The sequence below is a fragment of the Calidris pugnax genome, unplaced genomic scaffold, assembly GCF_001431845.1.
Source record: "Calidris pugnax isolate Ruff unplaced genomic scaffold, ASM143184v1 scaffold5, whole genome shotgun sequence".
Classification (NCBI taxonomy): Eukaryota; Metazoa; Chordata; class Aves; order Charadriiformes; family Scolopacidae; genus Calidris; species Calidris pugnax.
Window position 1 is genome coordinate 3857576 of NW_015090814.1, and position 22892 is coordinate 3880467.

General features: G+C 36.9%; 1 protein-coding gene across 6 annotated transcripts in view; it reads left to right on the top strand.

Moving 5' to 3' along the window:
* The window catches only part of LOC106886591 (chromosome unknown open reading frame, human C8orf34), a 231210-nt gene that overhangs the window by 111860 nt on the left and 96458 nt on the right, over positions 1 to 22892 (top strand). For all 6 annotated transcript variants that reach the window (XR_001411693.1, XM_014939663.1, XM_014939659.1 and 3 more), the window contains one exon: positions 5724 to 5859. Coding sequence is in view for 5 of the 6 variants with exons in the window: in XM_014939663.1 (XP_014795149.1) it covers positions 5724 to 5859 (136 nt within the window). In the remaining variant the exon portion in view is untranslated. The remainder of the gene's footprint in view (positions 1 to 5723; positions 5860 to 22892) is intronic.

Sequence of the window (22892 nt, forward strand, 5' to 3'; positions counted from 1 at the left end):
CTTGACAAGTCAGCTAGGCTTAATCCTGCCAAGGGGCTGGTGGAGTAAATTAGGTAGACGAATGTGGCTCTTAGCACAAAATTGATTCATACAAAGCTAAACAGTTTAATATCTTCTCTGACTGGCTAAACTTAGTGGTAGTTGCTTTATGTTTACTGAGGTGTATGACTGAATTAATGGATTATTATTCATTTTAGCTCATTTTTGCAAAAATAGACAGCATGCAAATTATCAGTTTAATTAAAAAATAGATTTAATAAAGAAAAGTGTAGGTGACAACGTAACAAGAAATTCAATATTTTGGATATGTATTGTAAAGAACATCTGTCTACGTTAACCAAATACACTTGAGAAATGTTATGGCTGCTCCTCTTTGCTAGAAAACAAGACAAAAAAAGCCCTGAAATTAAGAACAAAATGAAACCTTTTAAATATACATTCCTTTCTAATGCTTTGATATTTTTGATATGATTGAAATCTAATTTAAACATGGCTTATTCTGTTATTATGACAAAGTCTTTTTTGGTGGTTTTCTTTAAGAATGCAAAGTTGGACTGATGTCTGGATAGCATATTCAAATAAATATAGTGGTTGCATAATTAGATGACATCAGAATTGGACCTCATTAGAAATACTGATCAAAATTTGCTTTTAATTTTAGAAGTTGTTTTACTTAAAGCTAAAGTGCAAAAAAGGAAAAGTTTGCCAAGGAAAAACATTAAAAGACATTCCTTTTAGATGCCTTCTGAAATCCAGAATTTCTGATTGTTTTGTGGGTTTTCTCATTATGACCTTTTTGCGGTTCTATATTATTATTAGTATTGTGGAAATACTTTTGTACAACATTGCAGTTGCAGTAGAATTACAGGACGTGATGAAACAAGTGTGATATTCTATATTGTCTTTTATTTGAAATGTAGAAGTACTTAATATGCTCCAGCCAATAATAGATTCCCATTGTCATAAAAGTAAAGTGTTTGAAATAATTTGTTAGCACCGAATGATTAGTTGTTCTAGATTAATGGTTCTTCTTTGTCTGGAAGCTTAATTTCTGCTTGTGCCAACACTTCTTTAGATTTAAGAATTAGGGTGAGATTTGTATTGGTCTCTTGATATTGGTAAAGAAAATTTATCTAAACCAGAGAGGATTGGTTAGCAGAAAAAAAACCCATACAAGACAGACATATAAAGCAGCACAAATTCCTGGAACACAAGCAGAACTGCTGTTGGCAGTGGGGTTTGGTTGGTTTAGGGGCTGATTTTTTTGTTTATTTGTTTTTTGGACGTTTGTTTTGTTGTGGGTTTGTTGGTTGTTTTTTTTTAATTAAAGTAGTAGAGCATATTAAGAGTCTGTGCTTTAGTCAATAATCCTTAACAAATCAATCCTTTGCACATGGAATACGTTAATGTCTATCATAAGAACCCTGAGTTGAGAAATTCATTGCTTCAAAGAAAGAAGCGTTATTTTACTGGTGCATCAGAATTGACTGGTGTCCTGCAAGAACATTAATCAGAATTCATTATCTGAATTTTTTACTCTCACATGAAAACATTTAGTGCTTTTCTTAGCCTTAGACTGAACAGACAGACTCTGAGCTGTCATAACCTCTCTAAAGATGAACCAGGACTTTTTCCAGCTTTGCACCTTGTACTCCTTGAATTACTCCTGGGAAAATTACGACATGTTTTATAACGGTGGAAGGAGACAAAAGTGACTGGATCGTATCAGGCAGTGTAGCATGCAACCTGATTACGTGAGCCTTCTGTGTAACTGAGTTTTCTCTGCATTAAGTAAGAGGTTTTGCATAAAAGCTCTGTCCTTCAAGTGAATCGTGTGTGAGTCTCGTAGGAGATGTTTGTGAGATGAATCCACACTCTCTCATCCCAAGACACTACGCAACCTTGCACAGTTTCTAGAATGTTTGGCGTTAGTGCCCCCTTTTCCCCCAGCCCTTCATCCTCAGAAAGAAAGGAAGTAAATAATTACAAACAACATCCTATTTAAAAACATTACCTTGTTACTAGGCTGTCTTCTTGTTTAGCTGAAAGGGGTACCCTTTTCCCCCTTCCCTTTTGATGAAACATGTCTATAAAAAAATGACAAAAAATTTAGCTTAGTGCAGCATTATTATTATTAATGCAGAAAACATCTGGTTCTGTGCTATGCTATATTACACTTGTGATCTTTATCTCACTTTTAAGTATTTTCATGTAGTGTTGTTATGGCAATGCATGAAGATTGCAGCTGTGTGAATTTATTTTGGTGAATTGCTGATCTTAGAAAAATGTCAGGGCTTTTTGTTTGGTTTGTAGGTAGGTGGTTTGTTTTTTTATTGCAGAGAACATACAACATACTTAATGGAAATTGCTGTAGGACCAAGGTAGGGTCTTCACATACCTTATTTTCATATAGAGAATGACAGAGAATTAACTTTAAATCAAAGAAATACAGTGCACAGTCATGCATTAAAATAGCAAACTTTTATTAGCATGAGTGAGATGGTTTCATTTACGTGAACTTCCAATCAGTCGCTGTACAAAGCTAGGTAACAATTTTCTAAGGATTTGAGAAGTTTCACAGTATTCTTGTCTTCCATCACATAAGCAGTCATCAGCTTGGATTTTCTTTCTCTCTTTTCTCAGTGAATTACCTCATTGCTGCTCAATAAAATCACTGAACCGCTCAGCTGTATCATCACTAGTTGGTCTAGCAGAGAATACAAAGAAAGAGAAAAGATTCAGTGTTCCAGACCCTGTAACTGAATTGACTTCTCAATGAAATCCTTTTTTGCTAAGACTGATTCTTTCCGATGTTACATAGAAACATCTGAACCTTTGGAAACCTTTTTTTTTATTATTCTTAAAATGCATTATTGCTCTCATTTGTATTAATTTTAATACCATCCGTATGTATGAGCAAACATTCTTCTGCAAAGAATTTTTCTTTGCAAAAGTTCTTTTGTAAAATCAATTGTTTAACAATATATACAGACACAGAGTTTATTACTAAAATTACTGTATGATTTATTATTGTGGTTTTTTTATTTAATTAAGGGCCTTCAATAATAAATGTGGTCAATCAGGAAGGTTGCCAGATGGCACATAAACTTGCTCACAGCTCAAAAATTCCCAACCAAAGGTATGAGTACCTGGAACCAGGCACCTTCTCAAAGCCCAGTGGCTTTCATGAAGAGAAAGTGCAATATCTGTGCCGTAAATTTGAGGCATCCAGAAGAAACTGAAATCATTGAATACTGAGGCAGAAGTGCAGTAATCAAAGTTATTCTTTGGATTTGGTAGACTGGGTTATATTACTCTGTCTAACTGGAATATTAACAGCTTTTTTGTAACTTGCCATGGACAACCCTGTATCAGATCAATGAAAATTCCTTGAGAAAAATTAACAATTGTATATGATGTTTGTTTTTTTTTTTAAAATCTGCAGTTTAGCATGCACATTACTGCTGTTGCTCTAACAGCATGTGACAATAACTCAGTACTGCATAGTATTCTGCCTAATTCTCTGTTAGCTACAGCTACAGGCACCTCTGAAATCCCCTCTCTCTTGAGAGAAAAGTGTTGGTACTTGACTAAAAATGACAAAGCCGGCATATTTTTGCTAGACAAATTCAAATATAAAAGGTATCATAGAGGGCATATCATTGCGCGATTGAAACAGTCTTAGTCGTCAGAGAGCCAAAAGTTAATCAAGCAGCGAACAGTTGAAAACCTCATTTAAAGAAATCACATCTGGCCTATGTCATCGCGCGATTGAAACAGTCTTAGTCGTCAGAGAGCCAAAAGTTAATCAAGCAGCGAACAGTTGAAAACCTCATTTAAAGAAATCACATCTGTTTAGGGGGAAAAAAAAAAACGGAGGCATATGCTTCAATTTCATTTAAACTGTAATCCATCCAGTGGTTTACATCTGTTAAAAAATATGGAACTTTTCACACCTCTTTAAAGCACAATTAGACTGTATTTATTTTAATACATAATGTGTTCCGAATATGTAATACCTTTTCTGAAATGACTCATAGGTGATTGATTTCATAATTCTTTATCACATAGCCTTCCAACTCCTTTGAATTAGTTTTTATATTAACCATAGATGAAATGTAAAGAAAAAGGTGTGGAAATGGTGGAAACCGATGCCAGAAACTTCAGTGGAACTGTCAATTTATACCGCCACCAAGCCAACGAATTTTGGGAGGGAGGAGAGTTTTCTTAAATTAAACATTACAGATAAGAAAATCTAGTTCAAGGACTTCAGCCACAAAAATTTCATTTAAGTTTAGCCTTGTTGGTTTTGGATGTTGCTTATTAAAATATCCCCAAAAGACTTGTTACCATGGCATAATCCTGACAATCTGGCCCTACTGCCTGGAGTTTGGAGTACAATGGTAGGAGTAGTATCTATGAGCTATAAGGGACAACCAGAAATATTTCAGGTAATGATCCTGGGGGGGCTGTATCTCACTCTGTTGTGTATGAAGAGGAGCCTGGTACTCCACTGTGCATCTATAATGGCTACTTGTGTACTTTAAATTCTAATTGAACATTTACTCTTCTGATTTTAAGGTTCTGTGTGTCTTTTCCCCACCTGATGTTGGGGTTTGAAGTTTGTCTTTATGCACATTCTGGTCTGCTCAGATTTCTTAACATCAGGTTTATTTTGTAAACATAAATATATGAAAATACATGCATATACGTTATCTGAAAGACATTTTAATTAGATGATCATGTACTGTGGACCATAAGCCACATGCGTCAGCCGGTATGTGGAATGGTTGGTGCTCATTTAATAGCAGCCAGTCAGTGTTTTGCTTTTTTACCTTTCAGTTAGAACCTTACCAAATTATAAACAACTGCAAATTGGGCTTTATGGATACATTAGATATACAGAATTTGCCTGGTTTATGTTAGCAAAAAAATATACAGATTATCCCTAAAGAATTTCCCAACTGAAAAACAAGAGAATTAATTTACAGTCTAATTAAGCTACGCTATTCCAGTGTGATCTTAGACAAAACATTCTCTGAGAGGCTCAGCTGTCTCCCTGTAAAATGGGAATGATTTGACAGTAGTAGAAAATCCAGTTATTATTATGAGTTGCCCAAATACTACAGCAATATGGAGGGTATAAGTATGCACATTATGGTTTATTTCAATGTGATATATGTATCCATTTCATATTTTCAGAGTTTAGCAGAGCACTTTTATTTTAGCAATATTTTTCCATTGCTAAGTGAATAGATGATGAAAAAAAATCAGAGGATGAGCATACACTCAAAAAAATGAATTTTCTCTTCAATATGCTATATTTTTCCATTGGTAAGTGAATAGATGATGGAAAAAAAATCAGAGGATGAGCATACGCTCAAAAAAATGAATTTTCTCTTCAATATGCCCTGTGACAAATGGAGCTATTGGACAGCATCTCTTGATTTTTATAAAAAAGAAATAGAGATTGAAAAAATATGCAGCGCTGTAAGGAGTGGAAATCATACTGAATATTTTTCAAGGAATATCACCCTTGTAGCAGGGTGATAATATAGATAAATAAAATAATTTCAAATGTCTGTTCCTATTATACAAGTAACTGTGTGCATTTTCTTCCTGATTTTTGAGTTGTACCATTCTTTAGTGACTCTGCAGGTGGAGCACCTTTGTTGCCGCAGAATTTAATTGTGTGTTCATCCAGTCCTTCTGTCTTGTTGCAGAGGATCTTGACGATCTAAGGATGGAAGGAGTAACAAGCGTGATGTCTTCTGGGAGCAAATTCAATCAAACTCGAAGTGCTCATACGGCTGAGCCTCAAGCAAAGGTCACGTTGAATATCTGCGCAAGATGTGCCAGGTAAAAAGCAAAACAAACCCAGATCACACTAACCAATACGTCCTTTTCCCCAGCTTTTCAGCGATGTGTTGTGCTTATGAGCCAAGTGATGACCTCTCCTGTGCTAAAGAAAAACATAATTACTTGTCTACTGGCTGCCCTGTGACTTCTGGCATTTGGGTTGTGCAATTTACGCTTATGCTTGATACGTCGCATCAACAATAAATCAAAGATCATAGTTAGTCTTAGGCCTTACCTCACAGCTTGAAACTGTTTTAAACCTTTCTGTCTCTGAATTTCATTAGTTATTTGAGCTTCTGTGGTTTTTCAGGGGATGAATCGGGGAATGTAAAGGTTCAAATCCAATTTGAAAAGCACCTGTATAAATGGAGATTTAGTTGCACAGGTGCAGTTCAGGATTTCAAATAGCTGCTTCTTAGCACTTTATAATCTCATCCTGTTTCACTTCTGAGAAATAATTTAATCAGGTTGAACCCCTCTTGGTTTTGACAGCTGGAAATAATTCTTGCATTTACAGTATGAGGGCCAAATAAACAGGTTGGTATTCCAGTAGCCAAGTCAACTTGAGAATGCAACACTAACAGAAGCCCCTTAAATTTCCTAGATGCATTCTTCTGTGTAGACAAAAGCTCATTTGGAGAAAGGATTTAAGCCTGTTTAAATGACAAAACTAGCCTTCTCACCCTTCTGTTAATGGTTCAGATTAGCAAGAACAATACAGAGGCATGCCAATTTTATCTGCCTGCCTTTGCCAATGGCTGCTCCATTGTGTGTTTTGAGAGGGGATTAGCCCCTTGTAAATAAAAAGCAACCTGTGGTGAAATTAAGTCAAAAGTTTGGCCATATGCCACCCTACGTCTCTACTTTTTTCCCCATTTTGCTTGTAAATTACTACTTTTAAAAGGCACTTATGTAGGAAGAGGGGCTTCAGAACATTTTCTGATGCTGTGGGCAAAATAACTATGGGCATACTGAAATCGCCCATGCAATAGCATCCCTTCAGCAGGGGTGTGGAGCCTCAGGGAACTTCAGCCCATGTACCATCGGAGCAGCAGTGACTGGATGTAATTCTAGAGAGTTTTGCTGTCAACAGTTGTGGCCTTACGCTTGAAGAAAAGAGCAAACGTGTCTAGGCATGGGATTCTTCCCAATTCACTAGAAACAACTTGCTTACGTTGTGAAATGTTTCCAAACAACTAGCTATGTGAAAGCGTGTCATCTTTTTTCAGCTGGCATCGGTTGTCCATGGGTAAACAAGTAGAAAGATAAGGAAAATAGAAATGTTAAGTTTCCGCCACGGTCTTTTTGCACTTACATAAAATCTTGTATGGATTACTATGAAGGTTAATTAAATTTTAAATTCCCTAAAGTAACTGCTAACAGCAGGTGCCAAGACACTATATATTCTCTCAGTCCTGCACACCAGGGAACAAACGGCTCAGATCTTGAGCCAAACCTAGCAACCTTGGCTATCGCTATTGTCTTTCAGCTGGCTGGACTATATGACTCTGCAGTCTAAAATATGAGGACTTGTGAGAGAAAGACCTCATAAAATCCCCTTTTGTCACTTCAGTTACCAGAGAATGCAAAGCAGTGCTTTATTTTTGCTAATACACCTTCATTTCATTCCCTACCCTGTTTAATGAAGTCGGTGAGGAACTGGGTGATACTACTTGACTGTGGTTCTTTTCACTCTCATTGCAGTTTATCAGTTTCTTTAAACTTGGAGGAATTAAAAAAAATATACCATCTCATCAGTAGCAAGGGAAGTCAAAAGAAAGAACTGGGTATTGTTGTTGTTTTTGGTTGTGAGGGAACTAACATTTATTTGTCAAGATGATTAAGTCAATCTATTCTTTTGGAGTGTTCCTTCCTTCCTTCTTACTGAGTCTGAGGACTTTTCCTTTTTCCTCTCTTACTTCAAAACAGACCTATTAGTGCAATAAGCTCTCTGTTTTGATACCTCCACAGTGGACTGGTCCAGTACCTTGTCGCAGCAGGTGAAGTAGTGGGTAGAGGTAGCTGCGCAAAGCAAGTGACTTCAAGGACATGAAGATTTTTTTCCTATTTAGTTCCAAGAGAAATTAAATTTGCTGTTACTCATTGAGAATACGATGCTATAAAATCATAGCCTGAGTATTTGGGACATCTCTGTGAAGTTTCTCAGTGTTGACATTTATCTCCATTGTTATGACAAAACCTAGCATTTATTTTAAGGTCATAATACAGAACCCATTAGTATATTCATTTGTTTCAGAAATGATATTTTTACTTTTCATATTGTCTTCTCTAAGTAGCCTTGTGTACTGCACTGCTTATATATAAATACTATGGGATTTGATTGTAGGCACATTTGAATACAATTGAAAAAGAAGTCAGTATAAGCTGTTGTTATGCATTCTTTTGGTTACAATTAAACAGATGTTGTCTTTCCTCGTGATTTTAGCCTTCTTTTGGTTATATAAAGTGATTTGAAATGACTGGACCTATTAATGGCAGTCGGTGTTCTGTAGGTAATAGGACTTGTCAAATCAGATTATCAAATCAGGTTTGCTGAAGGTATTTTGGCTGTCTGTAGGAGGAATATGACTTTTTACTTGAAATTTGAATGGCGGAGTTCCAAATGTTAGGAAACGTGCTTCTTGGCTCAGACAAAAAGTTTAATTTTACTCTTGTATTTGCATAATCTAGTTCTTTCACCTCGCTATATTTTTTTAAAAAAATGTTCTACTCTGATTACTCTCCAGTCAATTTGCCTTTTATGATACCTCCTCCAGAAGGTTCCTTACTTTCTTGGATGTGTTGGGGCTCTTCTGAGAGGGATTTATTTAAACAATTGAAGGAGTCATTTGCATAATCTAGTTCTTTCACCTCGATATATTTTTTTAAAAAAGTGTTCTACTCTGATTACTCTCCAGTCAGTTTGCCTTTTATGATACCTCCTCCAGAACGTTCCTCACTTTCTTGGATGTGTTGGGGAGGGAGAGGGATTTATTTAAACAATTGAAGGAGTTCCTCAGTACTAGCTTTGACTTAATTTGGCTTAATTTTTTGGGTCTCACTTGGAAAGGACAAATAGTCTTAATACTACTTCATTAAAACCATGTGCAAGTTTTAGATCTTCCAGCTACTAGGATTGGATTTTACTGCCCTAGATCATTAGAGCTCCCCCATTATTTGAGAATTGGAGAGAACAGGTCTATGGCTATGTGTAGGTTACTTTGACCACTGGGAGCACTTGCAGCAGGACACAGTGCAGCAATATGTCTTATCTCTTCTGTGGCCTCTGGAGCTGGGAGTGACTATAGTTAGAGATAATAATCTACTTTTTACAAGGCAAATTAAATCCAATTTATATTGTGGGCCAAATCTGCAATGCTGTTGAGGTGCTGCGTTTTGCAAAACATTCTCCCTTGCCTTAAGTCTCTCAGACAAAAATAAGAGCTTTTGCATGAATCATAAGAGATGAAACTGAGAATGGATATAATCTGAACTAGAATAACCCCCCAAACTTTTAATTTTTTTTAGAAACTGGTATCTAACCTTCAATGCTGATAATTTTACCAATCATCTTCAAATCATAGATAGATGGAGTTATCACAACCCAGGTCAGTAATTTTAATAAGAGGTAGAGTTTTCCACCCTGACATTTAGGAGGTAAAGATGGGGGATTCTTTCAAGCTATCACACCAAGTTGGTTTTTACAGCTTATATTTTATAAAAAAAAAAAAATTCCCCCAAAGAAAATAAAACAAAAAATCTAAAAAAAAAAAAACCAAGAGAGAAAGAGAAATAAAAGGAGGGGTTAATTCTCCTGGAGTATAAATTAGTTTGTAGACTGGAATATAGCTGTAAGAAACAGAGAGCTTACTGTTTTCTGTATAGATGTTTCACACACGATGAGCGAAATGCAGATGGATAACAGCTTTAAGAGGTTTTTCAAATGGGAAAGTAGCTACAGAACAATGTTATTCCCATAGCTGCTCTTGGACTACAGTGCAAGTTAAGCAGCATATTAAGTCATCTAAATAAAGGGGTGACATCATTCACAAGGTGGAACAAAACAAGGTTCATAGATACAGAAATAAAGGCTACAAAACCCCCCGTGTTTGGAAGGTTTGCTTTTTGCTATTTTGTCTGGAAAATTAGCAAAGACACTTTTATTGCGGCTGATCTGGATTTAGATCATTTAAGCAAAACTATTATAATAAAAAAATCCTTCATTTCAGGGCAGAACTAGTCTGAGTGACTTGGAGAACACACTGACTCATTCTATAACAAGATTTTGTGAATCCTTTCTCACGTACAGGCAAAACAAATGGATTTCAGGTTTGGCCGATGAATCATAAGACACTCTCGCACATAAGCAAAACTCATATGGGTTAAATAAAGATCTAAATGACAATTTGTAAATGCCAAACAACACTTCCATATTTTCTCATGTATTGTGACTTGCACATTGAGTGTTTTGCAAGAATTTAATCAGGCATAAGGTATAAGATAATATTCATGTACTATTGAAAGAATTTTAGGGGGTTTTCTTTTTTTTTTTAACTTTTTTTTTTTTTTTTAAGGCCCCCCTATTGTGACTTGCACATTGAGTGTTTTGCAAGAATTTAATCAGGCATAAGGTATAAGATAATATTCATGTACTATTGAAAGAATTTTAGGGGGTTTTCTTTTTTTTTTTAATTTTTTTTTTTTTTTGTAAGGACCACCCATTAGCCTTGTATGCCCACTGCCATGCTCAAAAGTTAAATCTTGTTCTTGTGGAGTCTTGCCAATGCATTCCTGGAAGTAAGAAGCTTTTTGTTTTTAATAGCGCAAGGGCTGCATTCATTCTTCTTAACATCAATAGAATACAAAAAAGGGGTTGCATGTGATTAAAAAAGAAATGGGATTATAGAAAACATACTGTGCCACAAGCTTGAAGGCTTCTGAGCAAGAATGTTGGGAAGGAGCACTAGTCGCATACAAATGTAGGTTTGAGATGCAATATTTTTGCTAATATTTTAAGATTAACTACAGCAAAAGCACGACGTCCTAAGGCATTTTAACATATTAGAGGAATCAAATACATAGGTATAAACAAACAAAGTGCATTTGTACATTAAAAAAATTAATGTGGCTTTTCTACTGTCACCAGTTGGATGTAGGGTGCAGTCCAAGTGTGTGCTTGAGCTGCTAAATGCAGAATAAATTAGATGCTCTGTGCATGCTGCCATTTCAGATGCACTCTAAAAACTTAGTTCGGAAAAAATATTCAAAAATTCTCATATCAGTTTGCTTTGCCTGTATAATCTGCATTTTGCCCAGCTCATCGTCTGTATGTCTTGATTCCTTTAAGATGTCTTGTGCTCCAAACAATCTTCAAGTTATCTTGCTTGTTTACCGAGGCCAGTTAACTTTTCTTTAACCATCTGGATTTTTACAATATTTTAGTAAGTTTGGTTTTCTGTAGTGTGGTCTCCACCACTTCCACACATAGTTGGGACATCATCATATAAACAACATAGTACTATGTGAAATTGTGTAAGTTCTCTAAAATACACCACTGGATTTAAGCAGATCATGACACAGAGCCACAAGGACCATGAGTGTATGGGGCAGGACACAAAAGAATTGAAGGAACCAGCTATAGTTTGTCCTAAATTGCAGAATAATGATGGAAAGAATAGAACTGTTGTCTGAATTGGCCATGATATATCCCTCTAGAAAAGACCAGGAATTAGTTGTTTGGTTGGGGCATTCTCTGGTGTTAATCTAGCTTCTACTATTTTATATTCTTGCAGTGTAAAAGTTTGTGTGGAGATGCTTTATCTGAGTATCACAAAGCTATAACAATACTAATGAGACTTGAGGTCATTAAGAAGCATTTGGTGGAAAATCTGATAATGAGCTGTGCAGAAAATAGTGTCAGTGTCTGAAGCTCGACAAATGTATCTAATTTGACTGTCAAAATCAGAAAGGCTTAGGACTGTAACTAGAGAAAAAACTGCTGTTAAGCCATGTTACTGTATGTACTGTCCACAGACGACCCCTGAAACTTTGGGCAATAAAGAGGAAAATGAATGAAATTAATATCCCCTATGAAGATCATACATCTTATAAAAAGATCCCAGAGAATAAAAGGCCCCAGAGAAGTTGTGGACACCCCATCCCTGGAAGTGTTGAAGACCAGGCTGGATGGGGCTTTGAGCAACCTGGTCTAGTGGGAGGTGTCCCTGCTCATTGGAGGGGGGTTGGGACTCAGTAATCTTTAAGGTCCTTCCTACCCAAACCATTCTATGGTTCTATGATAAATACTGACAGAAGAGTACATTTAAAAAGCAGTTAAGACTCATATGCTCCTGGAAGATTTCCTCAAGTGAAGGAAGGAAGTCTACTGACCTTCCTCAACTTCATCTGTGCAGCTGGGTCCCTTCCTTAGTGTTTACAGCTCTCACTGTCATTGTGTTCACTGCCCATAAAACCACTGGGATGGCTGACTTGTCTTCTGAAATGGGATGGGTTCTCCTATCTTGTCCAGGCATGTAATCACAGAATCACAGAATTATATGGGGTTGGAAGGGACCTCTGGAGATCATCCAGTCCAAACCCCTGCCAGAGCAGGGTCACCCAGAGCAGGTCCCACAGGAACGTGTCCAGGTGGGTTTGAATGTCTCCAGAGAAGGAGACTCCACCACCTCTCTGGGCAGCCTCTGCCAGGGCTCTGCCACCCTCACAGGAAAAGAGTTCATTGTCATCTCTAGATGGAACTTCTTATGTTCAAGTTTGTGGCTGTTGCCCCTTGTCCTGTCACTGGGCACCACTGAGAAAAGACTGGCCCCATCCTCCTGACACCCACCCTTTCAGTATTTATAGGTGTTGATCAGATCCCCCCTCAGTCTTCTCTTCTCCAGACTAAAAAGCCCCAAGTCCCTCAGCCTTTCCTCATCAGAGAGATGCTCCAGGCCCCTCATCATCTTTGTAGCCTCTGCTGTCCCCTCTCCAGCAGTTCCCTGTCCTTCTGGAACTGGGGACCCCAGAACTGGTCCCAGTGCTCCAGATGGGGCCTCCCCAGGGCAGAGCAGAGGGCAGGATGATCTCCCTCCACCTGATGGCCACACTCTTCTTGATGCAGCCCAGACTAGCTTCACAGCCAGAGGCAGGAAGGTGTCAGGGAATGGATGAATGCTGCACCATGCAACATTGGGACAGAGTCTGATGAGGTAGGGTGAAGAAGAAGGGCAACCTGTGACATCCCATGTAGATGCCACAGAATCTGGAAGAAGGGAGGATGCAGAATTTGCTTCTGGTGTGGTTTTTAGGTTCTAGGTTTTCAGGTGGTCTAGGTTTATGTTCTGCCAAATTAGACCAAGCCATCGCTGTGGATGCTTCTGCTCTGTTTTCGCCAGGCTGCTCTTCAAGTTGGAGTGTGAAGTCTCTTTCCCAGGCTGAGCTGTTTTGGTGTGAGTAGTACCTTGGAAATGCACGCAGGAATAAAAGACATTAAAACGCCATGGACTGTTTTCCCCTTATTCTGAATATATGTAGGTGTACCTGGTGCCTGGGTGAGATGATAAAAGGCTGTGTCGATATTGAAATCTGGTTGGGTGATTTCTGCTTGGGGAAGAATTCCTTAGCTGCTGCATGAATTGTCAAAACTATTCAGTGATCGCACCTGCAGATGCTAATTTAAAGGCAGATCAGGTATTTATAGGTGGTTCAGATATGTTTACATGAACTATAATCATTTTACTGCAGTGTTCATATAAACCAAGGGGTGATGGAGTTAGACGAGAACCTGATCACTGGTAGTATAAAATTATCTATTCCTAGTGGTGTTAGGAATAAAGCACTGTGTATGTGACTTCAAAGGATGCCTTTAAATCCTTAGGTTTTTTTATAGACTTTAACTTCCTTCCTCATTGAATGTTTTTTGGGAAGTACCTGAAAATGGTGGACTCTGGAACACATATGACTAGAAACTGGGATTTGAGGAGAATAAACTCTAATTTCTGGTATCAAAATCATGATATAACATGGTGTATCTATTTGGAAAACCTAATGTTACATTCCTCTTTAGACCTGACCCACAGTTTTGATTCCTCTTTTTCTTAGCTGTCTTTGCTACTTCCCAAAGTTCTGTGTAAATAAAAACATAGTGAGTATTGTCAGAGCAGAAGGTACAGAGCATCCAGATAATAAAAGATGCAGGTGCGTGTTACCATATAATCATAGAATCCTAGAATGATTTCCCTTGGAAGGGACATTAAAGATCATTATGTTCCCTACTAAGTTCTGGGTTTTTTAGGTAATGTACTTTTAGGTAAGTTTGTCCTTTTCTATATTTAAATGGGCTTTAATTTGTCTAGAGTGCAGCCTTTTACACAGAAATATAACAAAGAACCCCCTAAGATTTGTATTTTTGCTTTTTTAAAAGTTTTTAGTCTTCTTCAGTGTGCACATACCTTTGAAGCATGTAATCTTTCAAAAGAAACGGCTAATTTCTGTCTAATCGTGCAGCAGAAAGATAGGAAAGAAGATGATATAATACCTTTGAAGCTTGTAATCTTTCAAAAGAAATGGCTAATTTCTGTCTAATATGCAGCAGAAAGATAGGAAAGAAGATGATATCGTCATACAATTTATATTTCTAATTAAACAATAATATATGGATGTGTGAAAAATAATAACCTTTCAAATCTTCCATATAATCCCTGGTTTGGCTCTGGACGCTGTGATGTAATCCCAGGGAATGGATACAGGTATATGTGCGGTTTGGTACATGTATTTGCATAAAGAATAGGTTTTGTACGTCTGCCCAGGAGTGGTAAGGCCAACTTTAGTGACTCAGTTTCTGGCAGAAACTTTGATTTGTTAATATTCCTGAAATTTGGCAACAAATTACTTCAAAGTCCCAAGGGGAAAAAAAAAATGTTTCCAAACCAAAGGCGTTGGTACAGAAATAATTTTGGGGGATAAAATCTCTGATTGGAGTTCGTGCGCAGAATGTTAGGGAGTTTATGTCTTCAAATGTCACCAAACCTTTTTGATTATATATACGTATTTTTTTCTTTCCTGTCTTGCGTTTTATATTAGCTTTCTGCCTGTGTACTTTTTCTAAGTGAATGTTCTTGCAGAGGAGAAGGCACAAATGACTCGTGTCACTATTTTTCATTCTTTTTTTCCTTTATTTTCTATTCCTTTTTTTTAGTTTCTATTTCCAAAGTGCTGAATATTACCTATGTTTGATTGTGCTACCTTCACAGACTTTGTCCTAAGCAGAGTCTTTAATTTGCATCTTTTTCCTTTTGAGAGTAGCAAACAAACAAATGAAACTCTATGTAGTAATGCTTTATAACTTTTAAAAATCTCTTTTCACTTTGGAAATTTGTGGAGAAAAAGTGTATTTTTCCTTTTGCTACTTAGCACTTCTGATAAGGTAGAAAACCAAAAAGAATTACAAGAAAAGAAAAAGTTGTGGCAAAAAAAAATTTGTCAAAAAAAATGTCTTTTTGCTTGAGTTGAATCTGGGCAGTGATTAATTTGCACAGCTTTGATGCATAGATAAACACCATAGTATCTTCATTGTATTACCTTGATTGTTTAAGTGTTAAATACTGCTAAAATAAACCACTTTGTCTTTCCTTTTCCGGAGTGGTGTACCACTTTGGTATTTTACTTATTCTTTCAAAAAAAATAGGGAAAGCCTAAAGAAAAAAATAATTCAGAAAATGTTTTTACTGATCCTAGTGGTTGTCAGAGACAGAGAAAATAAATTAATTTTCAAGTTGTCAGATTAGCACACTGGCTTACCTTTTCTTTCCGCCTTTTGTTTCTTTTCAACATCTTACTATATGCAAAATAGATAATATCTGTGTGATTTCAAATTATTTTTTGAGTTCATGGGTCTATGTTTGACCTCTAAAAGGCACAAGATATGGTAATTTTTAATCCCAAACCTTAATTAGTTTTATGGCAAACTCCCAATGAATGTGTGTTTTAAAAGAATGCCCAAGGTCTCTCTATTTTCAAAATCTTAACCATGTCTTGGGAAGGGAACAGTATAAGACAGGAGACTTATATGGAGTGCTCAGACAGAAATCCCAGAAGGATCAGACTTCTTTCCTTCCCTCTTTTTTTACCAGAATTTCCCACTGGATAACTCCTCCAAGCTGTAATTTCAGACCTATCAGAAGTTCCACAAAATACTGTGATAATAAAAGCGTTGTCTGTTATAAAAAATTACGTAAGCTGAGAAGAAACCAGTATTTTCAGATGAAGCATATATCTCTTTGAAAGGAGCAGTGTGTGTCTGTGTCCTTGCACTATGCAGTACTTTCAGAGGCAGAGCATTTCCCTCTGAATTTGATTTAACAGCTATTCCATTCCCTTAAATGCTGAACGTGTAGGATAGACCTTTTTTTTTGACATAAATGTCAATCGGCATAAGAGAAATGGAAGAACTCTCCATGTTTGAAGAAAGATAAGTCTTTGCATGTTAGTAAAAATAGACTTACACTTGAGAGGTCTACACTAGGTACATAGAATTTGCATGTGGTCTTATACACACGTACTAACATAGTGTTCTCATGGTAGAACTGCTTTTGGAAATGTGGCACTTAGTCCCCCACGTTCATCTGGAGATATCCCTACTGTGACAGGGAATTAGTATCTGGTTTTAGTTATGAAGGAAGAAGAGACTATAAGATGCTGTGAGTTAATGATGTGTCACTAGAACATCTTTTCCAGGAACTATTGTTCAATAGTAGCTGTATGTTTTTTTAATCTCAGGCTGGTTGTAAAAAGATGGGCTGGTATGAAGAGGTTGGTACTCTTGTAAACATTTTAAAATATTGTTGAGAAATTCTAAGAGCAGACTAAGAGGATTTTTTAGTTCCTTTGATCGTACCAGGCTTGATTTGTGATAGTAATAGCAGTAGGAACATATCTGAAAATGAAATTAATATTACTTTCTCTTGTCCTGAACATTATTGTACTGGCTCTCAGTTTAATAGAGGGTAACATCCATTTCATCCTGTCCTTCATTTGTAGAACTTGTCAAGGCATCCCTTTCTCCTTTCTGCTACAAAACACATTTAACCCCCTCAGCAATTTAAAAAGACAAGTGCTTTCCCAAGCCTTTCCCCCTTCTTTTCCCTTGCTGCCTTTGATGTGTGCTTTGCAAGCTAATTCTTTATTGCAATGTTTATAGATTCTTTCTGTTTGGTGCTACCCTGTGATGTATATCAGCACTAGCAGTTGCTTCTGAATGCAAACCATATAGGGAGGAAGCCAGGAGATCATCAGCTTGGGGAAGCTCGTTGGTCATAATTTGAGGCTCTGGATAACAGTTTAATATAGCTCTTAGAGACACACACACACACACACACACAAAACTCTTTCACAAGTCCTAGAAAAAATGGTTCACAGGGGAAGAAAGAGTGTTAAGCCTGAAAAGACTGACAAAGACTGTAATTTTTCCCCTGTGAGATAATGGTTTGAAGCCAGCAGCAGATAAAAGATTGCCGTAAGAATGGCTTAATTCCCCATCTTGTAAAAGGATTAGATAATTCAGTCTCTTTATGGATTCCTTACTCTGGGAAATATATTTCCACTTTTGGTTCTCCTCAGAAATAGCTGTAGAGTGTACTTATTTAAATGCACAAAGACCTGCATTCAGACATTTTGAAAAGGCAAAGAGCACACAGAAAAAAAAAAGATTATTTTGCAGGCTGTGTTAATGTGTAAGATTTTGCTCAGCAAGTGGATATTCTGGTTTTACCAGCTGAAAACATTATGGCTGTGAATTACGTATTGGTGACAGGGAAACTTTCCGCAAAAATCTCCAAAAGTGACCGGAAAATAATGCTTTTCATTTGCAGAAAGAGAAAACTCATTTTTAACTATGGGTTTTATAAATTTTCAAATCATTTGCTGTGTTTTAGCGTGCAAGCACTGAGAAATAGCATCCTTAAGAAAGTGAATGCAAAAATAAGAAACAGACTGTGATCCGAATAGTGTCCGTGAAAATGGAGTTATTTTAGATGTACCTTAGATGAGGGTGAAGCTCAAAGAACACAAATGTCCCACATTATGTCCCACATAAATAGAATTGATGGTAGTAACAACATACTCCTGCCTGAGAGCTTTGCACCACTTCTTTAAAATGGATTTATAGGAGTTATAAATCTCTGCTGGGGAGCATGTTGAATGTGTCACTAAGTTTATATTTCTACATTTTATTCAGAAATTTTGTTAAATATCTGTATTTATTCAAGTAGTCTTACAGTTTAATTTTGGAAATGTCTGCCTTCCTGGATAATGTTCTGCAGGATAATCCAATAGTCCTCATGCTTCAATTCTCTTCGATGCAGAGGCTTCCTGTCTTTTAATCTATGGTGACAACAGAAGCTATGACACTGATTTTTTTTTTTTAATAGAACAAGGTGACATTCTGCAGAGCTTTCCCATTATTGCTTCAGAACTCAGAGGTGCCAGCCACTCTCTTTACTCACTGAATTCACGATCCTCTGTTGTTTGCCCCCATAGATCTAAGGCATTTTTCTTCTGTCATTTATTGATCTGAAATATGTATAAACTTCTTTTAAAACCCAATCTTCATTAGGGAGCAAGAGTAAGTAGCTAAAACAGATGTAGAGTTTCACCAGAAAAAGAGTACTTTTACCTGTATATTGTTTAATAATATTTATTTAATATAATTTTACCATTATACTAACTGGCATAGTCTGTACTGGAGAACGTACATCTTTTTGTCTCTGTACCTGTGAATCTACTGAGAATTTTGCTGGCACAGTTTTAATGTTTTTATTTTTGTAAAAGACATTTGTAGAACAAATGGAGTAGGTCATAATTTCCTGGCTGTATGTTTGGGTGCTGGAGAAGCTTTGGATTTTACACCAGCATAAAGGAGTGCAGAACTTGTGGAGACAGTAAGTCAAGGTACATGAGATCAGAATTTGGATCAGTATGTTTGAGAACAAAGAATGAAATAAACTCTCCATAATATAGGCAAGTCAGGACAAACGATTATAGAACTTGGAGTTCTGTTACTGGTGTGGTGTTGAGGTTGCTAGGGAAAGGTGCAAGAAAACATTCAATATAACCAAAAAGCATGTGGGGGCTTTCAGGACTTTTGTTGTCTGATCTCTGTTGCTATAATGTCACTGGAGTTAAGTATTTGTTCTAGGGAAATTATAATTGAGTATTACAGTGATATCAGAGAGAGATGTTAGATGTAGATTTAAGATTTTAAATTACAGAAAGGGAGCAGATGATTTGAAAGGAAAGAAGAATAAAAAGGAAGTCCAGGTTATCCTTCACCTCATCTTTGGCTGAAATTCCCTTTGGTTGCCAAAGAAACATCATCATGTTCTATTTTTAATAAGTTTACTTTGTTAACAAATTCATGATATTCATTAATCTTACAAAATGTATATTATTTCCCATTATTGCTTCAGAACTCAGAGGTGCCAGCCACTCTCTTTACTCACTGAATTCACGATCCTCTGTTGTTTGCCCCCATAGATCTAAGGCATTTTTCTTCTGTCATTTATTGATCTGAAATATGTATAAACTTCTTTTAAAACCTAATCTTCATTAGGGAGCAAGAGTAAGTAGCTAAAACAGATGTAGAGTTTCACCAGAAAAAGAGTACTTTTACCTGTATATTGTTTAATAATATTTATTTAATATAATTTTACCATTATACTAACTGGCATAGTCTGTACTGGAGAATGTACATCTTTTTGTCTCTGTACCTGTGAATCTACTGAGAATTTTGCTGGCACAGTTTTAATGTTTTTATTTTTGTAAAAGACATTTGTAGAACAAATGGAGTAGGTCATAATTTCCTGGCTGTATGTTTGGGTGCTGGAGAAGCTTTGGATTTTACACCAGCATAAAGGAGTGCAGAACTTGTGGAGACAGTAAGTCAAGGTACATGAGATCAGAATTTGGATCAGTATGTTTGAGAACAAAGAATGAAATAAACTCTCCATAATATAGGCAAGTCAGGACAAACGATTATAGAACTTGGAGTTCTGTTACTGGTGTGGTGTTGAGGTTGCTAGGGAAAGGTACAAGAAAACATTCAATATAACCTAAAAGCATGTGGGGGCTTTGAGGACTTTTGTTGTCTGCTCTCTGTTGCTATAATGTCCCTGGAGTTAAGTATTTGTTCTAGGGAAATTATAATTGAGTATTACAGTGATATCAGAGAGAGATGTTAGATGTAGATGTAAGATTTTAAATTACAGAAAAGGAGCAGATGATTTGAAAGGAAAGAAGAATAAAAAGGAAGTCCAGGTTATCCTTCACCTCATCTTTGGCTGAAATTCCCTTTGGTTGCCAAAGAAACATCATCATGTTCTATTTTTAATAAGTTTACTTTGTTAACAAATTCATGATATTCATTAATCTTACAAAATGTATATTATAGTTTTTGATCCAAATTAATGACTACTTCATAAAGAAACTAACTGTTCATCACAAAATATTTGTTAGGTGCTTTTCAACAGTTAACTAACTTTGAAATAATTTCAGCAAAATCAGTGATTCAAGCCAAAATTTCCTTAATTGAGATTCTAATACAAACATGACACTAGCTCTGTTTTTCAGGACTTGAGAGCTTTTCTTGAAAAAAAAGCTTTGAAAATGTCCACCGATCTTGGGTGAACACGAAACCAACTTTACTGCTCTTTTTGCTGAAAGACTTAAGGATTCTTTGCTGACCTTTCCCCTACTCCTCACCATGTTTCTCTAAAGTGAGCTGAGTCTTCAGCAAAGCAGATCAGGAATTTTCCAAGGAAATGTGTGCTCTTTAGGAAATAATGATTCACAGGAACCAAAAGGTTTTATAGAAATTATCCAGATTCAACAAAATTTAGCTGACACAGGGCAGAACAGAGAGAATGGCTGGAGCTGCAATTCCCAGGCATGTAATTTCCCGCTTCCCCCTCGGGGAGTGCCCTTTACTGTCTTGGAGCCCCTGGAGGAATTTTTCTTTATTACTAAAAAGCCAGCAGGAGCATCTGTATTTTCTTGAAATAACAGGTTTTCAGGATTTCTTCTCAAGTAGAATTTCGAAGTTTCTGTTGTTGTTCACCTCTGAACTAGAATTTGAGCAAATTTATGCAGCTCGTTTTTTGTATTTAAAAACAAAAAGAAGACCTGTGTACCAGAATTTGAAGGCCAGCCACACAGTAATTATCTAACTCTTACCTGTAGCTGTTTATTTGGGGATTAAAGGAGAGTTTGTCCAAAAATTATAACCCTTATTCTCTTCGGGGTTTTTTGTTCATTTTTGGAAGGAATAGAATTTGGTTATTTGAATTAAGTGACACATTTCTTGTAGACTATGTCAGAATATTATTAATCTAAATATAGTCGAAATTCCTCTGTCTGTGAGTGAACAATCACCCTCCTCTGAAGGTGAATCTCCTCTCCTGTTTAGTATTTGATTTGACACAAAAATTTCCTAAAACACTATCTTTACTATACACTAGCACGCTAGCAGTAATTTATAAAAAACATACTTTGAATTAATAGTCTATGCAGAGAACAAGTGCTAAGGAGCATATATCTCTCTATTAGGTATCACAAACATTTCCATTTCTTTGTTTTCAGGATATTTTATTCCTTCTCATTAGGCCATGGTGTTAGAAAGTACCTATGCTTGTGGTTAAGAGGTTTTAATTATTTTTATGAGTCTGATTTATTCCTTGGAAGTAATTTTTTTTCTTCTAGTCCATTATTATAGTAAGTATGGTGTTAATCAGTGAACTTATTGTTTTTTGGTAGCATTCTGCCATAACATGGAGTTTACTTTAGTTTCTTTTACTGCTAATTTTCTGAGTATCATAGGACAAGAGTGTTGACATAGTGGACAATCATAGTGTATGTCTACATTTGGTGCACTGGATGAATTGTTAGGTGGGAATTTGTCCTGCATCTCTACTTGCAGTCATGTACACACTCAAGTATAGACATACCCACAGTTGCCCTCAAAGCAGGACTTTTGCTTTACCTCTTAAAAATCCACTTTGCTGAACCCTAAGTGTTTCTGCAAATTTCAAATCTGAAAATGCATGCCAACTTTAAATCGTCGGGGAAAAAAAACCAATAATTTTAATTCAGCTTCCTCAACAGCTCCTTGTTATTTTTTTCCCCAAGATACAGTTTAATTCCAGTGCCCTGGAATTACAGGACTCTGCAGCTGTATAAGGGCTATGGCATTATTTTAGGGGTGATACAAGTGGAGAAATCATAGCTCCTCTAGCGTTACTCTCTCCTTCCATCCCCACTATACCCACACTTTATTAAGGACCCATTATAGCAAGTCATTTTAGGATGCTGTTAGGTGGATTTTGGATTCATATAAGGAATTGTATTGTAGGATTGTCTTGTTTCTTTCTGTACAGCTTCTAAGAGAGGTCAGCGTGGCGAGTAGGGCCCAAGAGGTGATTGTCCCCCTGTACTCGGCACTGGTGAGGCCTCACCTTGAGTACTGTGTCCAGTTTTGGGCCCCCTACCATAAAAAAGACATTGAGGTGCTGGAGCGGGTCCAGAGAAGGGCGACAAAGATGGTGAGGGGTCTGGAGAATAAGTCTTATGAGGAGAGGCTGAGGGAACTGGGTTTATTCAGCCTGGAGAAGAGGAGGCTGAGGGGAGACCTTATTGCTCTCTCCAACTCCCTGAAAGGAGGGTGTAGAGAGATGGGGGTTGGTCTCTTTTCTCAAGTCACAGGTGACAGGACAAGAGGAAATGGCCTCAAGTTGCGCCAGGGGAGGTTCAGGCTGGATATTAGGAAAAATTTTTTCACTGAAAGGGTTCTCAGCCATTGGAATGGGCTGCCCAGGGAGGTGGTTGAGGCACCATCCCTGGAGGTGTTCAAAAGCGGGGTTGATGTAGTGCTGGGAGGTATGGTTTAGTGATGATGCTCCTTGTTTGTTGTGTGGGTGTCTATTTTTGTCAAAGTTAGGTTGATGGTTGGACAAGATGATCTTTAAGGTCCCTTCCAACCTAGA